Below are 21,477 nucleotides of genomic sequence, written 5' to 3'. Positions count from 1 at the left end.
CGTTGAATCAAACTACAACACTCTGTTTACTAACACATACATATAATTTTGGTTCGACTTCAAGTTAGATTATTTCAGGTCTAGTCAGTTTTGCCAGACGAAATCATCGTCAAGCTTTCACTTGCATTGTTGTTTGAGAATGGCTATTTGGCGATCAGATCCCTAACGAACAGATTGGAAGGGGCAATTTGAAAAATCTCACACCACTCCCTCTCATAATCTCATATTTGGTAACTTTTATCTTCCGATTTCAAAGTTAACCAAGTAGGGTCAAAGCAGAACAACCAAAAATCCATAGACAAGAACACTATAGCTGAGAAAAGAATCAAGTCATCTAATCGAATAAATCCATTTTAGCCGTGAGAATTTTGGTTTGTGTTTAAGATAGACTACTTTTGGTTCATGTCATTTTTGCTAGGCCTATACATTATTGTAGCATGACTTTCACATGATACCAATCATACCATGTGCAAGATGTACAGAATATTAGCCTTTTCTTGTAAAGTCATATCATTAGTATTTCCAAAGTACCATATTTGTGACATCAAATTATCAAACCACTATTAGGGAGTAAGGGAATTTCTGAAACTCAACGAAATCATAAGCCATAAATAAATAAAAAGAGCAAGTAAGTTTAATTATTTTTTGATTTATTATTATTAACCTTCATCACAGTAACTACTTACAGATGTAGGTTGAGAGTTTGTCATGAGAGTTTGTTGCGGACCCCAGAAAAAGAAGCTACTAGAGTGATCTATATCTCCAGAGGTTATGGTAAATGAACTATTTGGCCTACAAAGATGAAGTCCAGAAAAATGGTTACCCCAAATATCATAAGTAAACCTATCCTCCTCCACCCAGGCCTTTTCCTCGGTTTCTACAGCTTTCTTGGGATCAATCATCGGTCCAGGAGCTCGAACATGTGGGGCCACTGCCAATCTCGAAGAACAAATACGGGTCCCAGGAAATGTGACAGAAGCTGAAAGCAGAGATTGAGTTCCCGTCTTCCTGGACCCACCAGGAGATAGTTTTTGATGATTGCCAGGAACACTTGGTGGTTCAGGGCTGAAGGAATCACGAGATTGCATTTTCTCCGTTGATGGAGAGTAAGTTTCTGGAGGAGAAAGGGTTGTGATGGGAGAAAGAGGTGATGATGGTGTAGAATTCCCACTATGGCTGCTGCAGACTTCAATGAGTGCATTTCTCTTCCTTGAACGCCTTCTTTTTTCCTTGCGAGTTTTTACTGTCAAACAAACAGGTTGTCCTACCTCAGTTTTACCAGCATTCTCAACTGATTTTGACTTAAATGGCGAAGAGGTAACTTTGACAGTGTCTGATGAAAGGTTTATCTCAGCTCGGCCTTCCACATGATCTGCAATGATCTTCTGCTTCATATGGCCTCTTTTAGTTGGTTGAATAACCTTTCCATTGCCCAGATTGTGAAGCACGGACCTTGCAACAGGAATAGATCTTTTCTCACTTTTGATCAAGCAACTAATGAAATAAGAGGGCATGGTGAACCAGAAGAGGAGAGAGATTAAGACTGCTGCAAGAACAATGGCCAAGGAAGATTTCCTTAGTCGCGACCAAATGATGGATTTACTACAAAGATGAATTGTATTGAGAGGAATACTTGCTTGTATTGGTATAACAAGAATCCCAACAGCCAAAATCAACTCAAGCTCCCTTTTTATTACAGGCGTAGAAAAATCTGACTGGTATGATAGCCCAAGCTCGAAAGATTCTCCAGGCTCCAGAGAAAACCCCCGGCAATTATGTACAACAAAACCATCCAACCCACATTCTCTCCCTGAAACATCTATCCTCTTAACTTGGACAGGGAAATCACCAGCATTTACAGCAAACAGCTTCTTTGATAATGGCTTACGACAATTAGAAATAACATCCTCAATTTTGGACACATTTAGAGGAAAAGGCAAGTTTATATTAAATTCCAATCTCTGCATGAGTTCTGAACCCTCAAGGATGACTAGGGAAAGGGATCCACCAAATCCACGCAGAGACAACATCTCAAGACCAGAAAGATTGCTCCGTATGAAAGCTGAGATTTTCCATTCACATCTATTTGAAGGGTGAAATAAGATGGGACCCAATGATGCTGTACCATTAGGATGCAGAAAGGCTTCTGTCACTGTACTGTCTGCTACTGAAAACCCATACTTATTCACTCTAGTAGAGTCATTACAGATAGAACTACTTAGAGAGGGTGAATTTTGATGATCGTAGCAGGTTTTGCAATTATCAACACTTTCTCCTGAGCTTAGAATAAGCTGCACTATGACAGGTTGTTGGCTGGGATTTCTGAGAGTTATTGACTTGGCATGATATTTCCCAATCGGAATTAGTGGGAAAAGGAGCTCTTGGTTGTCAAGTAGATAAAACCCGCTCATGGTGCTCTGAGCTGTCCATCTTTCACGAACAAATTCATCTGCCTCTGCAATTCCCAGTGCCTTCATGTAGCAATTTCAGTGTTATTACTAAAACACAAAAAGAACATAACTTATGCACAGAGAAAACTCAAGAGTTCCAACCATATTCACTATTATGCTTCAAATATTTGAGCCAACATAGTTCATATATCACATTATAACTTATAAGAGTAACAATATAACTTATTACAGCACAAACCTGATCCATGCAATGTCTAGGCACATTTTCAATTTAAGATATTCTCAAAACTTTTAACCAAAAAACATAGTTCACATTGTCATTTTTCTTGTGTGGATAAGCAGCCATTTCTGGATGATAAACAATATTATATTCGGTAGGCAATTAATAATTTTTGGTAAGCTGTGTTGAAACAAAATAACATAATCTTAACAGATTAATCCCATGATGTATTTATGACAATGCAAATTGAACAAATTATTTTCAATCTAACAGCTTAACATTATGAAGATAGCAATTTGGACAAAAATTTATCGTACAGAAGCTATACCAACAGCCAGGAAAATGGTACGACATGCATATTCACTGTTTGAAAGCATAACCAAGAAATTATTCTGTGTTGTCCCTGGTAGATCCAGGCATCCAGCATAATCATCAGCTGGATGTGTAGATTGGAACTTGGAATAGTAGATATACTTGCGCGCATATTCAATGTCAGAGGTGAAATAGAAATAAGCATGAACATTCCTCTATAAAACTTGAAATGCAGACTGCAGTATGCATGATATGCCAAGGGTGATAATCATAAACATTAGCACTGACCAAGTCCTTTCTCAGAAGATACAACACACACAAATGACAAGCAAGTCAAGTGCTAAACTTTGTGGAACCTGATCTAGTTGAGATGCGTTGGGCACAAGAACTAAGTAATTAGTGGCTTAACATGTACATTATAAACCTCAGAGGCTTGACACTTCTTCAGTGAATCACAGAAGAATCCTAAAGGAAATTATTTCAGTTAGAAGGTGTGATTAACAAGATCAACAGAATTCTGAAAGGACAAAGAAGCACACTTTTTCAGTCCCTATTGTCCCTTCCTCCCCTAACAATAAGAAAGCAGTAAGCGATTATCTATGAACTTATCGTTGTGTTTTCCGTTGGGGGAAAAATACTTCCACTTGACAAAGATAGTTTGTGTCACTCCAGAGCATGTAATTACATATTACTATTATCTACTCTTGCATCCAGAAGACACATTCCGACTGCAAATATTTTTTTAAAGTGAGAGATATGTTCCTGCCAGCACTAATATGTATGAGTAACGATGGTATGAGGTTTTTAGAGGACTGGCATATCAAAGCACAAATCTAACAAGCAGGTAGCTTTATCTTACCTAGGAGGTGAAAGAATATAGCAATGTAAATAGAGGTACAATAGAAAGCAAGAAATATGTTTATACCTTGTTTAATACTGGAGAATTTTCATAGCTGCTTAGATATCCTGTTCTATTGCTAGGATCAACAACGTCGGGCATATGAAAGAATGATGCCCGCTGTCGTCTGGGACAAATCCCAAAAATTTCCAGGCAAGGAACCTCAAGAAGAGGGCTAATCGAGTCATTTACCAGTATATCTAGCTTACAGCTTGTGTTTACATCAGGTATCTCAAGGAAGGAATCATAAGTGGAGGATTCATAAGTCACCAACGCTACTTGTGAGACAGAGTAAGGAAAAAGTAGGAGTCCTTCCATGTATTTTATCTGCAGGAGCTTTTTGCTGTCAACAACTTCATTAATCTTAACAATCTTCAACAGATGTGATGCCTTGTTTCTTACTGAGACAGAAATAGTGGTTTCACTTGCATCACAAGGACCAACAGCCTCGACAGATACTGAAAGTGAAGAAGCTGTATTGTTCCAGGTTGTTGTCTTACTTAGTTCTGCTTCAAAAGGAACCACGAGTATGTCCTTCTCGCCCTCCAGGGGCCTAAACAGCTCCATACAAATTGCACCCTCAACTCTTCGTTCTGAATCAGGTAAAAAGCTCATTTCCATAATGCTTTGAGTTCTATGAGGAGTAATTAACCAGTTATTAAGAGGTGTAACTGCCATGACCATGGATTTCAGTTGTTCAATGTCACCATCTGCAACCTTGTGAACACTGGAAAATATGTGTTTGTTAGACCCTTTAGTATTTTGTTTCCTGCAGATTGTCTCCACTAAAAGAGAACCACTATTTTCAAAAACTGAAACCAGTGCAGTTACTTCCTCCAGGTCGATGGTATCATCGAAAGGATTAGACAGGGACAATTTCCTACTCAACCACCCACCAAAAGAAGCATCCAAGCCCACCAAGGGCCTCAGCCTATAAGGAGATTCAACAGAAAAACCCCTAGCCTTTACCAAAAAACCACCAAAACTTGTGTGCAAAAGTAATTCAGCTGAAGACAAACCCAACCTATTCGGTAAGTAGGCAAAAGACATGGAAGTAACTTCACCAGGTCCTAATACCACCTCACTAAAATTGAATGGGTAGAACTGTGAGTCAGTGCTGAAAGGTTCGTAAACCACTAAAGTACTTTCATTGCAGGTATTCTTTAGCCTCAAGGAAGCTACAGAGGGATGATACAAAAAGCTTCGTCCCCAGTTCAGTTTACTTGGGCTTATAGATACACGAAGATATGAGGAATCGGAAGATGGGGAGTGAGACTTTTCTATATCTATCTTCTGCAAGCTAAAACTTGTTTCCTTCTTATAAAGTAAATGCTCTCTACAAGAAGACAGAACAACGTGATCAGCATCCTTCACAATAGGAGTTAACTTCTCATGGCCAGACTCTCTAAAGTTCGAAGAACATGCAACATTCCCTCCATCAACTAAGCGAAACACAACGTCATTGGCACACCAACTAACATTACCACCTGATCTGATTGATTGTTTAGGTAATGCAGCTCCACACTCACTCCTGTTTACATCCAAGTTTCCTGCCTTTAAACACTGCGCTTCTGACCGAAAACCATAAAATGTTGAAAGAAAGTGACACAGTTCCGACCTACTACACGCATTGTCGTCAACAGGAACCGTCTTCTGATGTCCTGAGCCATAGTCGAAACTAAGAAAGCTCGAGTAAGAGCTACAAGCATCATGATTTAAAGATTTGTGAACCCCTTCTCGAGGACATTTGCCACGATCAGCCAAGCAAAGAAGTGTACAAAAAATAGCGACCACGCTCACACAAATGCAGAAACCAGTAGCTGGATGCACCATGTCCCTGTAAAATGCACAAGTGATCGATTATAAAAAGCTCAACTTGTATCAGCCTTGAACTCCAAACTACAGAGCCAGGCAAAACCCCAGACCATATTTTGGTCAAAATCACTAGTTCACTATATATAGTATGAACACCAGCACATGGGACCAACATTAAAGGACAATTAATTGCAAACAACACAGATATAGCTTTTGTGTTCATACATGTCTAATAGGTTGCTTCATGAACAAATTTCTGACGACCAACGAAAATTCAAAAAAAAAAAAAAAAAAAAAAAAAAAAAAAAAAAAAACAGAACAAAGATATACTGATACTTCTAAAAACAATCCAGATTATATAAACGTCATCCAAAATACCACATCATCATCTACTCCCCCCACCACCCACCAAAAAAAAAGAAACCATACTACTGAGTACTGCCATTCTTTCATAACAAGCAATAAATAAGCTTACCACATCATTCATATGATAAAAATTCATGTAAACTTTTAACTGTTATTCAATAACAAGAATTAACCACCAAGTTCACATAACTAACTCATTTTTTACCATCCAAAACTTCAAACAACCAACTAATTCCATATTTTAACCAACTCCCATCTAACAAACTATCAAGCAAAAAATTACCAGTTTTGCTGATTCTATAATAAGCAAGTAAAGCAATAAAAAACCCAGAAAGATAAAACTGCAATAATTAACATAAATGATAAGCTTGAGCTTAAGAAATAAAATAGTAAGCAAGAATAAATAGATTAGAAAGAGGAAAGATTGAAGACTTTTGCTTACTACTTACCAGTTGAGCTAAGCTCTGAAATAAAAATTGGTGATTAGGGTTTTGAATACCAAATCAACGAAACAAAACCCACCATTTGACCTAAAAGAATCGTTTTTTTTTTGTAATAAAGGGTATTTTTTCCCCTTTTTTCAAGAAAAATAAAGATGGTTTTTTTTTTTCTTAATTTTGGGCCGAAAATGGCATCCGCCACCTGAAGATAGAAGCGAGTGGCCTTGGAAGAATGGACACATAGAGAGGGGATGGTGGGAAAATGAGGAGGAGAGAGAAAATTATAAGTGAATTGACAATATTGTCCTTACCTTTATGTTTGATTTTATGGAATATTTGGGCTTAAGGTAAAGGGTAATTTAGTCAATGCAAAAGTAACACCTTTCTTTTTCACTCTTTTAAGACGGAAGAAGGTTAAGTAAATGGACTTGAAATTTTGAAAGTTTTAAGTGTGACGAAAGCTGAAAGTGATGGTGATTTTGATAAGTAAACAAAGTTACTCTATCAGGTTTGGTATGTTTAAGGAGTCAATGGTTGAGATGAATTTTGTTTCTATGCTTTATTGGCGTTTATTAGGATTTTTTTTGATGTGGGGGTTAAGGATTAAGGAGTCGTTCATGGTGTGCTTATGTTAATTTAAGCTAAACGTAAGCGAATTGAAGTGTACATAAATTAAGGGACAATCTGAAACCTAATATATAGGATAAGACGTTCATTTATCAACAGTGTTGACTCATATTGTATTGAAAAGTAACTTTCAACATAAAATCTCTAAAGGTGGAGATCCCAAAATCTCAATAAAATCACAAATACAGAGTAAAAAAAAGCTTTACTTTTCTTTCTTCTTTTACAAAGGCGATAGGACATAAAATCCGAACTTTGAAATATCAAAGTTGGGGATTTTGGCATGAGTAATCTGATTGTCGGTTCATAATGGGATGAATGTATCATCTTTATAATCACAGTTCATACATGCTCATAGATAATAATACAACATAATGAATAATCTAATTATATCAATTAATTATTTTGTCTTGTACAACGGATCGAGTTGGCTTGCAAGGAGATTGTGAATTCAATTGATTGATTATTGAACTAATAACAGAATCATATACACATGGTAGTAATTATTAACATCAATTTTGACTGTAACTATAAAATTAACATCATACTCAAAGCATGCTAATTAATATCGTAAAACCTACCAATTTTGATGTTTTCAATTATTTTCTCAATCTCAGCACATACTTCATGAAGGTTTGATCATATAAGCACTTAATGCTTACTTCCAGTAGAGAACTTCACATAGAAAATTATGATTGGAACATTAAGTATTAGGTAATCAAATCAGAATTAGATTGCTCTTACTAAACTATGTCGATTTCATAGATTTTGTGCTTAAACCCTAATTAGTTGGATATAGAAGATTAAAACATCAAGCACAAAATTAGAGGTGTGGATTACCTTCGATTTTGAGGTAGAAATACTTTCATAAACTTTGAGGAGAACGGTAAGACCAAAACCATTCAAGTATAGACAATGTTTGCAGACTCAACAGTTGATATATAAATGGCGACTGCTTAACCTGTAAGAAAAACCTCACTGGAAATGACTAATGTATTGATGCCAACTGGCAACTTTGGCCTGTAGTAATAAATCTTAATTGTCTTTTTTTTCCTGATATATAATGTGATTTGGTACATAAAAGTAATATTATCTGTAAGTAAGTTGATATATAAATGGCGACTGCTTAACCTGTAAGAAAAACCTCACTGGAAATGACTAATGTATTGATGCCAACTGGCAACTTTGGCCTGTAGTAATAAATCTTAATTGTCTTTTTTTCCTGATATATAATGTGATTTGGTACATAAAAGTAATATTATCTGTAAGTAATTAAATATAAAACATTAAAGCCCACATAATGTTTTTCTTTTCTAACACTCCTTAATAACGCTTGCATAGTCCATTGCACACTTCTCCTTGTCATAAATAATGAACCAAATCATAAAAGATTAGCTTTTGGAGTTCATATGGTTCTGTATACAATATTTCTTCCCTTAAGCTTCCATGAAAGATTAGCTCATGAGTCATGAGATTAAAAGAATGAAATTTTGGTCACATATTTTTCATTCATATATAATTATTATCATGTAAATTTCGTTAAATCATTGTATTAATGTGTATCTGAAAATGCCACTTTTCATAGTACTTGATGATAATTTGTATTAAAAGATAATACTAGTCATGAAATAAATCATGAAAAAGACAAGTTACCAGAATTCAATGGAATTGAAGACAAATAAACTACATTAGATTTCTACTATTTCAATGACCTAGAACTATGCCAATTATGCAATTATGCCAATAAAAGGAGATGCATACGAATTTGAGATCATAATCCATTATTAAATATATATTCCGTTGCATTTCAATTGCAATATTTGTTTTTTCATAGTCAAAATTAAATAATTTTGATAATATTCATCCAATTTATATACTATCTCCATTTTTTTCAAGAATCTTGCTACAATTCGTTTAAGTGCGTTTTGTAAAGATTTTTCTACTTTAACTTTATTCCTTATTTGTTAAAGTTTTGTTCCCTTTTTTACGCTACTTTATCCCACCTACTGAACCACGTAATTTCTACACGGTCTCATAATCACATTCTCTCACATAACGTCTATCTCCCTTTACATTGGTTTATATTAGTATAGTAAATCGGAAGATCCTAAAAATAAAGGTAGTATAGAAAAACAAAATTCAAGTATGAACTTATTATATTCATTTTAATATGTGTTCTCATAACATTAATTTTTTTATAAAACTATCAATGCCTAATTAAATATATTAATATTTAAAGTTACAAAATAGGTAAAAAGGCAAACCTTTCCACTAAACTTATACTTCTATATTAATTGATTTAATAAGTTTCGAATTAAACAAAACAATAATTCATCAACTAGCATGAAGCATATCGTATGTACATGTCAATTATGTTGCCATCTAATCGTTGAATTTTCCCTAATAATTTCATCTTTATGCATCCAATCGTGTTGATATGCAATGCAAAACAAAAAAGTCTAACCAGTTGAATGAAATTAGAGTGGGTCCCACTACATGTAAGTAATATAAACTAGAAATTGTTTAATCAAAAATTTTAAGAGAGGTGTCAAAAGATTCTGTATGTCATTGGTCACTTGAAGATTCCTGAGAATCTATTGGAGTATATAAAAACATTGGTAGGACCATGGCAATCAACCAGTGGATTCCTTGGGTCATCACTGACCCATTTAATTGTTGAACGGACCAGAGTTAAGAGTCCATAGCCGTCAGCAAATTCAGGCAGCGGGTCCAGCACTCTCATTTTTTTACCGATATATTTTCGTTGTTTCTTAATAGATGAATCATATTGATTGTACATACTTGCTGATATATACATTTGACTATTAATATATTAAATTATTTTATTATTATAAAAAAATTAAAATATTTCGAAAATATACGATGAGATTAAAAAATATAAATTTATAAATTAATAACTAGAGATGGTAAAAGTTGATATCTAAATAATGTAAAACATATATTAAGAAATGGTTGAAGTATAAAACTAAATATTATTAAATTTTTCATGAAGTTATTTTTATAATGTTCACTTATACTTGTTATTGATTAATAATTATATTATATTAATGGCCAAAACTAGGAATGAATAGGTTAAAGTTAAATAAAAAAGAAAAAAAAGGCAGTTTTAATAGATGAAAAATAAAATCAAAAGAGTTGATTTATGTTATTTTTGGATTCCATTTCAAAAGTGTGCAACTTTTTTAATGAAGAAAAAAAAAATAAGTTATGTTTATGGCAATGAATCTTAAAAAATCTCATGTGATTTCTTTATAATAAATTAGGTGTGAAATTAAAGTTTTTTTTACTTTAATATGAAAAGAAATTATGCATAGGGCATGTTTGGTATCGCAATATAATTGCTTGTTTTTAGTGTTTACAATGAGCTTAATAAATTTAGTTATAATTTATACTTGTTCGTAATTAAAGATACTAATGTGTCAAAATTCTACGTTGACAAGCGTGAAAATCCAGCTATATAGATTAAAAAGAAATATAGGTTGTACATATAATCACCATGCTAAATTTTAAAAGCAAGAACTAGAAAACCTTGAATATCAAGGGGTCATTTGATTCAAGATATGAAATGTAAAGAGAATGGGCGCAAATAGAAGAGGGAAATGGTAACAAAAACGGTTACCTTTATTGAGTATTTATTGTGAATTATTGTTTTAATTTCGATTCAAAGCATGTTAAAATTCAACAAAGATAACTGCAAACTGAACTGACTCTCAACCTCAATGATGTTGGATACATTTTAAGGGTTCAAAATTCTTTTCACTTAATTTCAATCATACTTATTAGAAAAATCTTATATAATTATTACTATATTAGATGAAGTGACAATTTTTTTTTTCAGGTTATAAAAGTATTTTCACATTGGATAATATATTTATTACTTTGTAGGATAGGATTATGGAAGTAAAATTGATTAAGCTAATCTTCTAGCTAGTATCAGCCACCTAAGAGTTAAGAGATTGAATTAGTGGTAATTGGGCCTAAAAATACTCTTAATTAGAGTAGCTTTTTTGTTTGTTCAATCCAAATATTCAATCAATGGGAAAACTCGTATATGGCATTTGTTACTTAGCTTTGGTTCATGCATGGGCGGACTAGGCCAATAACAGCCTTTGGGCCTAGACCCCCAATTCACAATTTTTTTCCGTTGATGGGCTTAGTGTTTTTGTTTTTAATCATCGAGTACTTCATGCATGGGTAGACTACTCAAATTGTTGCATACTCACATGGGCCTCATGCTCACCTGTCTGAAATATCTCAAAAGGTTTGTGATGGAGAGCGGCGAGTAATCTACTTCCTACCAAGTTTATGAGCTTAGCATCACCATTTATTTCGCTTTCTTTCAAAGTTGAAACATTAACAAGACAATCATGCATTATTTCAACTGATTTCGAGTTATGGATCAATTTTGCAGAATTTATTTGCCTTAGGAGCATATTTCTTGTCTTAACATAGTTTATCCCAAATATATTTCATAAGGTGAAAATCTAGAAGTTTAGCATGCAAATTTTCTAACATTCATGTAAACCAATAGACTCGTAGCAGAGGATGTTATTCGGTTTAGTTAGTAAAGTCTTGTAAGGTAGTACTTGAGACGTGAGATCGGATCCCGTCTACATCACTGAGCTTAGTCGTTCATTTCACCAATAAAAAAAATGAGTATAGTATTTGATTATATTTATCCTTTTATTTTAATTTCATCATTTATAGTGTAACATTATAAAATTATTGGCTTTGATAATTGAATGCTAATTTGTATATAGTTGGCATCATAGTGTAAAATTCCCGTTCGTTGTCAGCCTTGAAAAGGAAGAGAAGATGAAAAATATGATTTGAAATTCTGTTTGGAACATGAAAGCCAATAAGATTGATTTGCCCATGAGGGAAATATTTGATCTCATGCTGGGAACCTATGAGTTTGTCTTGTGAGAAACCGCTTATTTTAAATTAAAATTAGACAATGGTGAGCCCGATATTAAAAAGAGAATTAGTCCAATAATAAATACATTAATCTTTGATCTTTCTGTAACTAGTTTAATCCATTTAGTGACTAGGTTTACTTTTATATTAAAATTAGACCATCTCTTTTAATTTTTGGGAACCTATAGGAGGGTTCAACAAGAATGTTGTGGTAATTTCTCTAGATTTGAGGATTTAAATGGGATTAAATAGGCGTCTCAACTCTCAAGTGAGATATGGAAAAACTCAATATTATTAACTTGTCTCGCATTAAATAATGAGAAAGAAGATGTCTAAAATATCTTTCTAGTGATGTGCTACACACTGCACCTATACTATTGACAATCGTTTTTAGGAGGATGAATCTCCTTTGGACTTTTATGTGGTGCAATCAAACTTGTTCCTCGCATTATAGCCGGATTATATATTTGCTTGGTATAATAACTTTAGGAGTCGGGATCCATCTTTTTTTGGTTGATTGGGGACTTGGGAGCTTTATAAATACTCTTCATATGTAGCACATATGTAATTTATAACCCGTTGCTTGTGAAGACAGACAACAAGATGACTTATTTCACTAGGCTTGAGACCATAGGATTTGTACAGTGACAAGACTAGGGTTATGTTTTACTTATTTGTTTACACTTATTTTATATGAAAGTATAACTGTACTATATTTTTAATGAGACGGTATTGGGTCAGACACGTCCGACCATAATATTTGAGCGGACGACTTTCAGTTGGTTTCAATTTTTTTCAGTTGGTTTCAAAATTTTTTCCAGTTGGTTTCAATTTTTGTTCAGAAAACCAAATGAAAGAAAAACAACACAAGCTAAAAGAATTTACACACCAACTGAAAGAACACAGAAGACCAAATGAAAGAAAAACAACACAAGCTGAAAGAATTTACACACCAACTGAAAGAACACTTAAGACCAAATGAAAGAAAAACAACACAAGGTGAAAGAATTTACACACGCACCAACTGAAAGAATACAATAATCAACTGAAAAAAAAACACACCAATTTCATTCGCTGTTGAGTTTATTCCATTTTCAACAATGAATAATTCCTGAGTTTATTCCATCTTCCTCACCTCCAAAAAAGAATCCTCATAAACCCCATCATCATCATCTACTTTCTCGCTGTTATCTTCCAAATCACTATCTTTTCTCTCCATCAGTATATATGCGATATATTTGGATGAAAATCAAGTGCCCAATCGAGCTTTATTACTAAAAGGAACATAAATTCAATTGAGTTTCATTTAGTAGACTATCGTTCGAAGTTGTTGGTGCAGTTTGTCGGTCGTTGTCGCCGCGCCGTTCTCGCAGCTTCGTCCGACGAACATATTGGGTCAGACAGTCTGACCCAATACTTTCACAGTTTTAATAGCCTCGTCTATTTATACGAAAGAATGATTATACGTGCTCATACTTATTTAACTAGCTCAACTTAATTCACTTTAATCTTGTAAAATAAAAATTTATTGTAAAATTTGTACTCAAGAAGTTGGGTGGAATAAATATGTTCACTCAAATGCCCAAGATTTCATGAGCTCATAAGAGTGTCGTCATTGATACTTTCTAATAATTAAAGAGTTTTATATGAATATTTATAAAAAATTAATCTAACAATAATGAAACAATAAGAAAGAATGTGGACATTCAGTATCAATCAAAGGATCTTTAGTTGGTTCAAAACATACCATTTGATGAGAATTCTTATTTTTTTGGTAGAGTTTTTAATAAAATAACATTGTACACTTGTACCTAATAAGTTAAAATTTGATGTAGAATCCCTTCTTCTTTGGAAATAAAAAGGGAAAAAACACTCTCACATGCCCCTCAACTCTCAACAACGCATGCTTCAACTTGATAAATCATTTAATTCCAAAAAGTAACGGTCAACACCAAATAGAAAAATAACAATAATAAAAACCATGAAATATGCAAAAATAAAAGAGGAAATTTTCACCATGTGCTATACAACCAAAAATAGGAAAAAAGAATGGTGATTATTAATAGGAACCTAAAACCGCACTTTCCTTTTATTGATTCAAATTAAATATTGTAAAGTCCAAATATCTGTCCCTGACCATGCAATCTAGGTGTGGGGTTTTAACAAATCAAGTTCACTACTTTCTATTACAAAGTAGTATTTCTTTAAAAATTAACTGTCTTAACTACCATTGTTTTAGTTTTCATTTTATTGCAACTTTGAAAGTGACTTTTATGTAGGTCTTTGTGGATGTACGGGCTATTTAAAATTGAACAAGAGTGGAGAAAAGGTACAAGCATTACAAATTTACAACTTCAAAGATTCCTTTCTTCTTTTCGGCGCTCATTGTGTTAAAAAACTAATACTATTTCAACTAGCTAGTAGTATGAAGTAATGATTCTACTCCAAGGTACGGTGTAGCGTAGTTTAATTCCATCAATTTAGCAAAGCTTGGTTAAGAAAATAAAGGTTTAATGACGACATTATATATTCGAGTGTAATTTACATACTTTTATATTTATATTTAGCGAGGGTGAATAGTTGTGTTATTATTGGTGTGTATAATATTACTCTTAACATGATTGTGGGTTACTTTTATATTTATATTAAGCGAGGGTACATAGTTGTGTTATTATTTCCGTCAAAAAAAAAAAAAAGTTGTGTTATTGTTGATATGTATAATATTACTCTTAATAAGGTTGTGGGTTTCTTACAAGTAGTTGTATGTAAGAATTTAACTAGCTAATCGCATATTCTTAATCATAATTAGCTATGAGACGTATAACATGAGTGAGGTATAGGAAATTGTGTTGTATTTATGACTAAAATAGATTTGTGATATTACAAACAATTTAATCATGCATAATGTACATAAGAATTGAGTCAAGATTAAAGAACTTTTTTTCTATTGATGAAAATAGGTTTTTAATTAATGGACATCTATTATTGGACAATATAGGGCCACAATTTTAGATTTTTAGGCCAATAATTTTGTAAAAAGAGAAATTATATGGTTAAAAATCATCTATTATTTTTGGATTTTTTTGTGCTAATTCTGACCATTCTTATTCCCCCCCTCCTTACTCTTTTATTGGCCCGTCAATTAACGACTCATTATTGACTCCCAACCCACATATCATGGTCGTTGATGACCACTCTTTTCGTTGTTTTGCTATTGACTCGGCTTGAGCTACACTAGTTCTACTTCTACTTGTTAGAGAATAACAATAAACTTAAATTTTGATATGAACACCTTGTCCTTTGTATCATTTAGATATAGTATTAAAGACTTCAAGAAGTATTATAGAAGATGATTTCACATGTGAGTATTATATATAGAAGGACACCTAATCCTTCGATTTATACGTAACATTGTTCATATTCATGAATGTATTCATTATTTTTCTATGTGACACATTAAGTAGCATTATTGAAATGCCAAGTGGCACACTTTCTTGTTGGTTTTTAAATGTTCTTTTACTACTTTACTCTCTCTGTAATTAAGTAGTTATAATAAATTGACTTTTTAATTATCTGCATACTCATTTTTTACTTCATTTTTTTACTAATATATTAAAACAATTGGATGTCAAAAAAAAAATTAAAACCAATGTCATATAATGGGCTGTGTCTCAAAGAATATTATCATACATCAATGATCAAAGTTATTTATTCATTAACAACCATGAATTTCAAGTGTTACAATAGTTTAATTAGAAAGGGAGTATAAATTAGATTAGATTATTGATGATGGCCAGTCTGAAATGAAATCCTCTAGTTCTATTATGTGAAATTTTCTGATTGAACGTTGACAAATTTTCTAGGCGACATCGAATTTTTCTTGCTCCTGTTACTGTAGGTCATGAGCCTCGAAACTATAAAGACACCATGAACCATGATGGTTGGCGTGATGCTATGCAGAATGATATTACGGCCTTAGAGCGTAATGACACTTCGAACATGGCTCCTCTACCTCTCATTAAGAAAGTCGCCCATGGTTTCAAATAGGTTTATAAGATTAAGTATCATGATTCATGCTTCTGACAAGGTGGAGTGTCTGAAAGCTCATCTTGTTGTCTTTGGCAATCATCAGGTTGAAGGGATTTTGACTATCATGAGACCTTTGCTTCTGTTGCCAAGATGGTCACTGTGCGTTCCTTTCTCGCTGTAGCTGTTACGAAAAATTGGAAATTGCATCAGATGTATGTGCATAACACATTTATTCATGGGGATGTTGACGAGGAAGTTTATATGAAGCCTCCTTCAGGTTTTACTGGTGCTTCTCCGGGCTTAGTTTGTCGTCTCAAAAAGTCTCTTTATGGTCTTCAATTCGTCAGGCTCCTCATTGTTGGTTCACCAAGTTGGCCGCCTCCTTAAAGCATTATGGTTTCCATCAATCCTATTCTGATTATTCTCTTCACTCTTACTCAGGGCTCTCTACAGCTTAATGTGCTCGTGTTTGTTAATGATTTGATTATTTCTGGCACTCATTCTTCGGCTCCCACTTCTTTGAAGCAATACTTGGGTGAATGTTTTCATATGAAAGATTTGGGTCATTCTAGTGGAAGTTGCTTGTAGTCCGGAAGACATTTTTTTGTGCCAACGGAAATATGCGCTTGATATTGTGGCTGATTCTGGTCTTTTAGGTGCTCGTCGTGCTTCTTTTCTGATGGAACAAAATCATACTCTTGCTCTTGCTACTGGTGAGTTACTTGAGGGTCCTGAAAAGTATTGCAGGCTTGTTGGTCGTTTGATTTACCTTTTCTTTACTCGTTCGGACCTTGCCTATACCGTTCATATTTTGGCCCAATTTATGCAAGCACCCCTTGTTGAACATTGGTTCGCCACTTTACGCACGATATATCCATTACTTGAAAGAGGATCCCGGGTAAGGTATTCTTCTTTCTGGTGCTTGTGATCTACATTTGACTGGGTGGTGTGACTCTGATCGGGCCAGTTGTCCTATGGCTCGACGTTCTATTACTGGTTGGTTGATTTTCTGGGGTCACTCTCCTATCTCTTGGAAAACGAAAAAATAACACATTGTTTCTCGTTCTTCTGTCGGAGCTGAGTTATGTTCCATGACTACAACCACAATTGACTTGACTTGGCTCAAGGCCCTTCTTCAGAGTCTTGGTATTCCTCGTCCTCGCGCTATGACTCTTTTTTGTGATAGTCAATCGACACTTTATATTGCTCAAAACCCTATTCTCCATGAGCGCGTACGAAACACATTGAGTTCGATTGTCAATATGTTCGGGATGCTATCCAAAATGGTACACTTGTTACCTATCAGGTATGTCTACTACCGAACAACTTGTAGATATTTTCACTAAAGCCCTCAGCAAACGCCAATTTCTGTATCTTCTAGGCATGTTGGGCATTTGTAATCCTCATACTCCAACTTGAAGGGGGGTAATACCGGGTGTTAGGCCCATCTTATGGGTCTTGTGTATTTACGTAGCTTATATACTAGAATATCATGTATAGCTTTTCTTTAGGTCCAATATTACTAATTAGGATGTATTTATTCTCAAAGTTAAGGTGCTACAAACCAAGGAAAACCTAAACCTAACTATACTCCATTCATTCAGCCAACAAGTTCATTTTCATCCATTCTTGAAATTCTTCATAGCTTTTGCGTTATTTCTATTTTAGTAAACATTAAATCATGTATTACCTTTCCTTGGCTCACTAGTATTTGGGACTTTCTATTTCCTTCTCCTTGCCTTGTATATGGGGAGCTATAGTAACCAAGGTATAGAATATCGTACATATTAGAGTTAAATTTTCATATACAAATTAAGTTTTGGAGGAAAATTAGATTTAGTGACCTTTGCTTTAATATATACTAGTTTTATATGCACACGATGTGTGCGAAAATACGTAGAAAATTAAATTAATTATCAATTATATATAATAAATTAGGAATTTTTGAATTGTTGATGGTTTTCTTTTTGTAATGCTCTTTTTTATTATCTTTTTTTACTTTTTTAATTAATATGTAGTTTCCTTTTTTATTTTTACTTATTTTACTTTTTAATTAAAGTAAGTAGTTACTTCTTCTTTTCTTTTCTTTATATATATATATATGGGTTAGCGCTTCAAAATGAGGCAATTATCTAAAATCATGCATGAAGAGATGAACTTGCCTCTATTTTCCACTATATTTTCTATTAAGAGTTGGTACGTTTTTCTTTCTACCCTTCAAGAATTCTTAAAGACTGAGTTGTCACATAAAAAAATGACTTGTAGAATTTGGAATAAAAATCACAAAGTTAAGCTAGGTTTTGTGTAAAATCCCAATTACTATTTCCATTTTCTTATGATTAGTCCTACTGCTCATGTTATCATACTAGTTAATGGTTTGTCATGTAACATAAATGCCTTTGAGATATGCCTAGTTTAATTGTTAAGATAATAAGATTAATCATACAGACGTAAAGGCAGCCAATTTTGTTTTTGGCAAAATTTGCTTTAACACTATAAATTATGGGACGGGTGCACCCAACTCCATCAAATTTGACTAGTACACCACAAATTATTGGCTTTGGTGTATCGAGTGTTCTAAATGATGCAGAAGCTAACTTTCCCTGACACATGCTCACGTGACTTAGCTTAGACTTCTAAAATTAAAGAAAAATAGGATAAATGAAAGAGGGGGGATCGAAAAGAAAATTATTGCGGATTCAACGACAAGAAAAGTGAGTTCCGTAGTCATTTATGGCACTCGCTGCACAATGGCCAACAATTTTGTGATTCTTGGGCTACTAGTCAAAGTTGATGACGTTGGGTACATACACGCCATAGTTTGTGGTTCAATTTTGAGGTCAATTTTAGCTTTATTTAAAAGGGACCAATAATTAGTCAAGCATGAAAAATTATGCTAATTACTAAGGGTATATTATAATTTATATAAAACTCAAAAAACTTAGAAGGGGGAAAGGGACAAGGCCCCCTTCCTTCCCAATGTATATATGCCATATGGCTTCGCCCATGCCCTCCTAGCTAGGCTCCTACTTCAATGATTAAGATACTTCTTTTGTTTTTTCAATCGCACCATTTCGTTTTTTTAAGTTTGTCGAAACGCTTCTTTGAACGTTAATATCTCTAATTACGTATATATTATATTATAAAAATTTGATATATGAAATCCTTGCATCGAGAAAAATCTAACAAAATTCCACAGATCCTACTTGAATATGTTTTTTTATATAACGATGCGAGATAGTTTAACAAAATTGACTGATAAATAGTGCCAAAAACGAAATGGGGATATTAGAAAAGCAGAGAAAGTACTGATTAATAATCAGATTATTACAACCCTCGCACTAATTAAGCTCATATGGAGTTGAATAATGTGACCATATTATTTGATTTTCTTTGACATCCAAAAGAAAAGCCCCTAAACGATGGAAAAACTTGTTGCTAAGCCTTTTCTACAAGCATTTTCTTCATGAGTCTATTACACTAGTTATCTTTTTTTTTATCCATATGAGCAATGAAGGCCGTACAAAGTACAAAGAAAGGAAGGGGGGTTCGAACCTGTGACCTATCGTTCACAGCACCTCAATCTTAACCATTAGGCTAGATATCTGTGGTTTGTTACATTCATTATCTTGACTCTTGATAATCCATTTTGTACATATACACTTAGAGCTTATCAAAATGAGCTAATTACACACAATTAATTATATCTTCAAGATATCGATTTTTTACACGTCACTGTGCTTCTAGATACAAAAAGTATCAAGGATTAATATTTTGGAGAATTTTACAAGAAGGGGTCCAATTATTATCCAATTTCTTGTATAAGTCCCAATTATGGTTATTCCCTACAGGTCTCAAGTTTACCATCTTGTGATTTTTATAAGTCCTGAATTACTTATAAACGGTTTAAAAGGTAAGATTTTTAAATATTGGCCCCATTTTATAGGTCTTTGTCACTTGCTGAAAGTGTTCGAAGATAGTAAACATTTAAAAATCTTACCTTTTAAACCGGTTATAAGTAACTTGGGACTTATGAAAATCACAAGATAGTAAACTTGCGGAATCTGTAGAGAATAATCCATAGTTGGGACTTTTAAAAGAAAATGGGTAATAGTTGGACTCTATCTTGTGAATTTTTCCTAATATTTAATATTATGCATTGACGATTATGAAAATTAAAGTATTTCATCATTGCATGGACAAATTATTTGGAATATCAGAGCCACGAGAATAAAAGGCACGAAGGAAAAATTTCTCATTTGTTTATGCACTAAACATTTTGTTTTCATTTCAACTAACAATCACTTATATACACCAGCTTCCAATTTAAAGCGGAAAACAATTAAATTCAGGCCTATTAATAGGTAAAAAAAATGACATTCATCAAGAATAATGCTTTGCTTGATCGATCAACTGTTAGTTGATTTTGATTCTAGTGGCCTGCACCTGGACTCCGACCTGGGGTAGTTGGTCTAAAATCATCTAAAGTTTCAATTTTCTTGTTTGTAATCTCATCTTTCTTCATCAATGGCTGACTATTTGTTGCCTTGAACAAATGCAGCGGCGGCGATGACGACGACGACGGCGTGTGCGCATGCATATGCCTTGAGTTTGAAGCAACGTGACCTCGACATTTCTTGCACTTCAAATTTCTAGCTTCAATGGGCAAGATTTGATGAGATAAAATGATAAACACAAGAAAAAGTAAGGTACAAAGACTAACTAATGAGTTGTTCTTTGCCATAATAATTAGATGTTTAAGTAGAGAATATATTATATATGAGAAGTTATAAACAACTATAATTAGTAAGTGTATTATGATGGGAAAATTTTAGTGTGTTCTTGAGGGAGTAAGAATATATATTATATAGAGTATTTTTGTGTGGTATATGAACAACTCTTTCCCTTAGATGGGGTATTTAAGGGTTGTATGAGGAGGAGAGAGAGAGAAAGAAGAGGAGAATACTTGTATAAACTACAGTAATAAAGTATGAGCAAGTTGTACAGTTGTGTTTAGTTGAAGCTTTTTACAAAAATAATAGTAGAGCGTGGTAATGTACGTTTAGAAAGGCTAATTAAAGGCCTCTTAACTTAAGAATAGCGTCATAGCGACAGTAGTCTAAAAGAGTAGGAGATTTTTCGGTGAAAATGACTTACACAAAGCTATAAGGAGCTTATTATATTAAATTAATGTTGGCGACTTGTCCTAGGTAGTTAAGAAGGCTACTTTAGTCTCTCTCGTCCTCTCTTCGCGTGCTAGTCGGAGAACTACTTGTGCTTCCACCCTTCAACTGTCTAGGCTCTTTTACCCTGTTAAGTGGGTATTAAGTACACGGTTGTAGGATTGCTCTGATAGCACCTGTAATAATTTGCATTTTTGAGAAGTCAGTTTTTTTCCCTGGAGATAAGGCAATACAATATGAT

The 21,477-nt window shown here is 33.8% G+C and overlaps 1 protein-coding gene across 1 annotated transcript; it reads right to left on the bottom strand.

Annotated features, from left to right (window-relative positions):
* Window positions 1-629: 629 nt before the first annotated feature.
* LOC104895571 (hypothetical protein) lies at window positions 630-6,712 on the bottom strand. The gene is made up of 3 exons (XM_010682121.4): window positions 6,472-6,712; window positions 3,869-5,678; window positions 630-2,471 (listed from the first exon to the last, which is right to left on the bottom strand). The coding sequence occupies exons 2-3, from the start codon at window positions 5,672-5,674 to the stop codon at window positions 660-662; spliced, it is 3,618 nt and encodes a 1,205-aa protein (XP_010680423.3). The 5' UTR covers window positions 5,675-5,678; window positions 6,472-6,712; the 3' UTR covers window positions 630-659.
* Window positions 6,713-21,477: the final 14,765 nt, after the last annotated feature.

This window comes from Beta vulgaris, chromosome 6 (genome assembly GCF_026745355.1).
Source record: "Beta vulgaris subsp. vulgaris cultivar EL10 chromosome 6, EL10.2, whole genome shotgun sequence".
NCBI classification, from domain to species: domain Eukaryota; kingdom Viridiplantae; phylum Streptophyta; class Magnoliopsida; order Caryophyllales; family Amaranthaceae; genus Beta; species Beta vulgaris.
Note: the sequence above shows the minus strand (reverse complement) of the source record. Positions and strands in the feature narration are given on the sequence as shown.

Bases quoted from the DNA above. Each gene is read 5' to 3' on its own strand.
- LOC104895571 (XM_010682121.4), bottom strand. From the start codon at position 5,674: ATGGTGCATCCAGCTACTGGTTTCTGCATTTGTGTGAGCGTGGTCGCT. The intron at 2,472-3,868 runs GTATAAACATAT...TGCTACATGAAG, and splicing joins ATTCTCCAGTATTAAACAAG to GCACTGGGAATTGCAGAGGC.